The sequence below is a fragment of the Camellia sinensis genome, chromosome 5 (genome assembly GCF_055761805.1).
Source record: "Camellia sinensis isolate YWXY chromosome 5, ASM5576180v1, whole genome shotgun sequence".
Classification (NCBI taxonomy): domain Eukaryota; kingdom Viridiplantae; phylum Streptophyta; class Magnoliopsida; order Ericales; family Theaceae; genus Camellia; species Camellia sinensis.
In genome coordinates, this window is record NC_138965.1 from 222,144,488 (window position 1) to 222,150,903 (window position 6,416).

General features: G+C 46.5%; 1 protein-coding gene across 1 annotated transcript; it reads left to right on the forward strand.

Moving 5' to 3' along the window:
- The first annotated feature begins 353 nt into the window (after positions 1–353).
- LOC145792103 (uncharacterized) lies at positions 354–938 on the forward strand. The gene has a single exon (XM_082872597.1). The coding sequence runs from the start codon at positions 354–356 to the stop codon at positions 936–938; it is 585 nt and encodes a 194-aa protein (XP_082728723.1).
- The last annotated feature ends 5,478 nt before the right edge of the window (positions 939–6,416 follow it).

Below are 6,416 nucleotides of genomic sequence, written 5' to 3' on the forward strand. Positions count from 1 at the left end.
CCAAAATCGTCTGGCCATTAATGAAGAAGGTCGAAGAGTATTGCAAAGTGAAAGATGATGCCTTGCGGGTCAAAGCCGGATGTAAGGCTATTGAGACGGCCACGTCGAGAATTGTTCGGCCGATTAACGTCGTGCCATCAAGAAGCCTTGAGCGGCGGAATCAGGCTAAACAAGACAAACAGCGTGACTCGCGCCGATCAAACGACCAATGTTCACACCAAGCTAATGAATAGTATGAAGTGGATAGCAGGCGCGCGAGGCACTCAAGCAAGAAATACACGGAGCTAATAGAGCCGATCAGTAAGATTATGTCAAAAATTCAACACCTTCCGTTCTTCAAATGGCCGCCTAAAATGACGGGACCTCCTAATGCGGGAAGGCAGGTTAAACAGTGTGAGTATCATAAAGACCACGGTCACAACACCGAAAGTTGTTATGTATTAAAAGACCACCTAGAAGAATTGGTGCAAGACGACCATCCTACACAACATGTCCGAAAGAATAACTCAACAAGTACAGTAGCTCTACGGCCGGAGTCACCTCCTCTTGGTGTGATTCATATGATATACAACTTGCCACCGTCATCTGAGGTACACACAATTCAGCTGCAGGCTAGCCCCAATAGCCCAATGACGCCAGCAAAACAGTCCCATGACACTGGAAGGATTAGTTTCGATGATAATGACTTAGTTGGAGTAACTCAACCCCACACTGATCCCCTTGTCATCGAGCTATGCGTAAACAGATTCACCATTGAGCGTGTTCTTATTAACCCGGGCAGCACTTCCGAAATAATGTATTACAAAAATTTCGCAAACTTGGCTTCACCGACTTGGACATGTCTCAGGCTGATTACCCGTTGTTCGGTTTCAATGCTAACTCAGAGTATCCTTTGGGCAAGATCAGATTGCAAGTACGAATCGGCACCAGATCTGTAGATGTGGAGTTTTTGGTTGTCAAGCTTCCTTCGCCATATAATGTCATCATAGGAAGAACTTAGTTACATACAATGCAAGCCGTGTCGAGCACCTACCATCAACTACTTCGTTTTCCGACTAAGTACGGTGTCGAACAAATTCGCGACTCTTAGAAATCGGCACAAGCATGCTATCTTCTTGCTACAAAGAGACCAAAGGAGTTGGAAGTGCACTCAATTGAGGTACCGGACAGAGAGAGCCTCGAAGACATTGGGAAGATCCTAAGTGAGAAGGCAACCGAAGCTTTGGATCGGGTCGAAATTGACGGAAGTCCTGACAAGTTCTTCATGATCGGCACTTCCTTGGATAAAGTTGAAAGGCAGGAGTTGGTATCCTTCCTCAGCGGCAATATTGATGTGTTTGCATGGTCCCCATATGAGATGCCAGGAGTGGATCCATCTGTAGCCCAACACTGCCTAAACATTGATCCAAAATGTAAGCCAATTATTCAAAGAAGTCGTCGGTCAGCTGCGGAGCATACTTCGGCCGTTGTCCAATACTGTGGTTGTAAAGAAGAAGAATGGCTTTTGGTGAGTTTGTGTGGATTTCACGGACTTAAACAAAGCTTGCCCCAAGGACTGCTTTGCCCTACCTAGAACAGACCAACTCGTAGCTACAATAGCACATCATCAACACACGAGCTTCTTGGATGCCTACAGGGGCTATCATCAAATTTCCATGCATCCGGAGGACTAAGAAAAGACCACACTCCTCACTCCAAGAGGAACCTATTGCTACAAGGTCATGTCTTTTGGGCTGAAGAATGCGGGGGCAACTTATCAAAGACTAGTGACTGCCATGTTCAAGGAACAACGCGGCTGTACCATGGAAGTATACATCGATGATATGGTGGTAAAATCTAAGGAGAAGCACGCCTATTTAGCCGATTTGTCAGAAACATTCGGCATCCTTCGAAAGTACAAGATGAAACTGAATGCCTCGAAGTGTGCATTCGGTATTGGATCTGGCAAATTCCTTGGCTACATCGTTAACCACCACGGAATCGAAGCCAACTTGAGGCAAATCACGAAAATTCTAGAGCTTGGATCTCCTCAGTCAGTCAAGGAGGTCCAAAATCTGATGGGAATGGCCGCCGCACACAACAGGTTTATCAGCCGTTCCACAGATCGCTGCTGACAATTCTTTCACACACTTCGGCAAGGCAGAGCATTCAATTGGACCTCCGAATGCCAGGTCGCCTTGGATAGCCTAAAGTCTTATCTCCGATCGGTACTGCTCATGGCAACACCTGCAGCGGGCGATCCTCTCATTTTGTATCTGGCAGTATCCAACCCGGCGGTCAGCGCCGTGCTATTAAGGGAAGAACTTGGGGAGCAGCGACTAGTTTACTATATGAGCAAAGCTATGGCCGACGCCGAAACACGTTACCTTCCATTAGAAAATCTTATCCTTGCTCTCGTCATGGCTGTAAGAAAATTGATGCACTACTTTCAGGGGCATACCATTGCGGTACCAACGGAATATCCCCTTCGATCCACACTCCGCAGCGCGGAAGCATCAGGGCACGTTTCAAAATGGGCTCTTGAACTCGGCCAGTATGATATCCAGTTTCTACCCAGAACTTCCATCAAGGGGCAAGTACTTGTCGACTTCGTGGCCGAATTCGCAGCTTCTCTCGTCGACTTTGAATCTGATTAAGTGCAACCTAAGCCCAATTGGAAAATGTATGTTGGAGACGTTTGAAAGATTTATTGTGATGGGTCATCCAACCAACGTAGCAGTGGCGCTGGTGTGGTAATCATGACCCCCGAAGGGGAGATAATAGAACAGGTTGTCAAACTGGGCTTCAATGCAACAAACAATGAGGCCGAATATGAAGCATTGTTAACCGGCCTACGGAATGCACTTCACCTCGATGCGTGTCGTCTACTAGTTTTCTATGACTCAAAGCTAGTAATCAACCAGTTAAAAAGGGAATATGCAGCCAAAAATGACCGCATGGCAGCTTATATGAAAACGACGAATTCTTTGCTCACAAAATTCAACCACCACGAACTGAATCAAATAACCAAGATCAAAATACACACGTGGATGCCCTGGCTTGCCTAGCCTCTACTATCAACTTAGAAGTTAAGCGGACAATCGTGGTAGGTTTTGTCCCTGAGCCGAGCATTGCCTCTTCAGAATCTATTCAGATCAACGTTATTGAACTAGCTCCGAGTTGGATGGACCATATCGCTACATTTCTATCCTCAGAGCAGCTCCCGACGAATAAGAAAGAGGCACACAAACTATGAAACAAAGCCCTCAGATACTACTTGGATCCGTAGGGAAAGCTTTACAAAAAATCTCTCTTTAGGCCGTACTTAGAATGTGTTCACCCGAATAAAGTCAAAGAACTCTTGTTCGAAATACATGAAGGCAGTTGTGGTGCCCATTCGGGTGGACAATCTCTCGCCCATCGAACCATAACGCAGGGGTACTATTGGCCGACCATGCGAACCGATGCCAAGTGTTATGTCAAGAAATGTGAACGATGCCAGAAGTTTTCCCCCTTAACTCATCTATCTGCCGAGGAGTTAAACTCTATCACTAGTCCTTGGCCGTTTGCTCAATGGGGGCTTGATATCGTCGGACCATTACCACGGGCACCTGGGAACAAGCAATTCTTAATTGTCGCGACGGACTATTTCACAAAATGGGTCGAAGTGGAGGCACTAACACGTATTCGAGATTGCGACGTTAATGAGATTCGGCATACCATGAGCACTTGTTTCAAACAATGGTACCTAGTTTGATTGTGGCGTGCATCGAGAATTATGCCAAGAATATGGTATCAGACCCTACTTTTCCTCTCCGGCTTACCCTCAAAGCAACGGTCAAGTGGAGGCCAACAACAAAGTTATTTTGGACGGCATCAAGAAAAGATTGGAGAAAGCTAAAGGTAGATGGGTCAAAGAGTTACCCAACATGCTGTGGGCTCATCGTACTACTCCAAGGCAGTCCACTGGGGAAACACCATTTGCTCTGTGCTTCGAAACCTAGGCAATCATCCCCCTGGAGATCGGCCATCCAACCTTGAAATCGAGGGTTTTTGAAATGGGCCTAAATGACATGATGTTGGCCTTGGACTTGACTCAGATTGAAGAACGCCGAGACCGTGCCCTTGCTTCCACAGCACGGTACTAGCAACAGCTCGCTAAATTGTATAATCAATGTATTCAGCTACGTCGATATACACCAGGAGAATTGGTCCTGAAGAAAGTGCTTCCCGCTGCTAGGAATCCTGTTAACGGAAAATTGAGTCCTAATTGGGACGGCCCTTTTCAGATTGACTCAATTGCAGGAACAGGGGCATATCGGCTCAAAGACATGGATGGAAGAAGTTTTCCACATCCGTGGAATTCCACACACTTGCGCAAATTTTATCATTAAGCTAAATTGTCCTGAAGAGGTTCGTGCAGTTGGGTTGAATGTACCAGCAAAGGGATTGGCAGGTGCTGACTGCATTTGATGATCTCTTCTGAGAGTAGGATTGGAGCTAAAAGGAATGTTTCTGGTACGACATCCCTTTTCCTGGCTTGCCCCTTGATTTAAACTGCCCCTAACTTGAGTGGCAAAAGTGTCATCCACAGTCTTTGCAACAACTGTGAGCACTTGTTGTTTGTTTAGTACTTCAGCTTTCAAAGCCTCAATAGCCCACTGAAGATGTTTATAGGGATCAATGCCTGCCCCAACCTTGTTCTTACCATTTGCCTCCACTTTGCCAATAGATTAGCCTTCTTCCAATGCAGCCTATCCCAAGATTGGGGAGCTTTCTGGCATGAAATTTCTGGCATGTGATGTGGTTGATGACGGAGCCAATAACTCGAAGGCTAGATCTACCACAGTTCTCTGAAGCTCTTCAATCATTCTCATCAGCTCAAAAGTAGTGGGTTCACGGGTTCGAGATGATTAGGGTTCAAGTGCATCCATCATGCATAAGTCCATGCTTTTTGGAATAAACACCTCAGGCTTGGGTAGATGGGCTGGGGTGGTATATATGCTGGGGTTGTAGGTGGATAGCAGTGTATGGATGAGGTTGAGGTAGGCAGGAGATATTTGGTCATTGGGGTTTGGAGGTGGAGCTATCGTCCGGTTGTCGATGAGATTCTAGACCTCATGACGAAGGTGGTAGCAACGATCGATGCCATGACCGCACTATTGATGATACATGCAGTATTTGGTGGGGTTATGTCTGATAGGGAGTGGGTCAGCCAGAGGCTGAGGATAGAGGGCTTTGAGATACCCTCTTTCCATCAGGACTTCTAGTGCGTTGGTTAGGCTCATATAGAAGGGGGTGAAAGTTCTGCCCTGAGCTCGGGTTGGGCTGGCTATTTGTAGGCTTGGTTTGGAACAAGGGTTGGCTGTGGCGACCGTATTGATTTCAGTGGGTTTGGAAATAGTGCAACTACCAGCATGGGTACTCTTAGAAATCGCCCTCCTCATTGGTTCACTTGTTTTGGGAATAATCCCTCTATTGAACGAATTCTCGATCTGAACCCCCAATTCATGCAAACTTTTGAAAGTGAATAGTGGAGCAACTATTAACTTTTGCAACATATCATGCTTGAGGTTCTGCACCACTATCCATACTTGGTCCCTCTCAGAAGGCCGATCTCTCATCTGTGCTGCCTTTGCTCTCTACCTTGCAATAAATTCTAGAAAAGACTATGTAGGATTCTGATGGGTTGCTTCAAGGTCTTGAGTGGTTATTTCAAGTTGGGTATTGTAAGAGTACTGATTGACAAAGGCCTCAGCCAACTCTTCCTAGTTTTGCTTCACTGTATCCTCCAACTTAGCGTACCAAGTGGCTGCTATACCCGACAGGGTTCTTCCGTACAGAGAGAGTTTCTGTGGCTTAGTCAGACCTATTGCTTTCAGGACGTCCAAGAAAAGCTGAATGTGTACCATAGGATCTCCAGACCCGTCGAAACGGTCAATATGTGGCATTTTGAATATGTCTGGGAGTCGTACGGTAGCCTCGGTGTACCCATTCTCAATGTCAGGAATGGAGTTAAGGCCTGTGCCAATTTGAATTGCTTCTTAAGGTTAGCAATTTTTAACGAGATCGGGTCGGGCTCATTAATATCAAGGGGATAAAGCCTCTCATTGGGCTGCACCAGGGGTCTGAAAACTTGGGCTTGAGCCAACCCTTCTTGGGGATCCGAACCATGCAAATCTTCGGCTGGCGGAAGTGGGTCAAAGTTTGGCTAGGGTCCCGAGACTAGATGTGTGGTAGGTGCCTCAGATGGGCGTTGCACTTCAACATTGGTCTCATCCTACTTGGCGATTCCCTGGTTTAATGTCGCTATGATGGCCACAACTTCTTCCGGACTTTGTGCCATCACGGGTTTGCTGAGTTGAACAGAGGTGATGTGACTGGTGACTGTTGGATCATATGAACCGGTGAGCCCTGATTGGCCTTTCTTTGCCTTG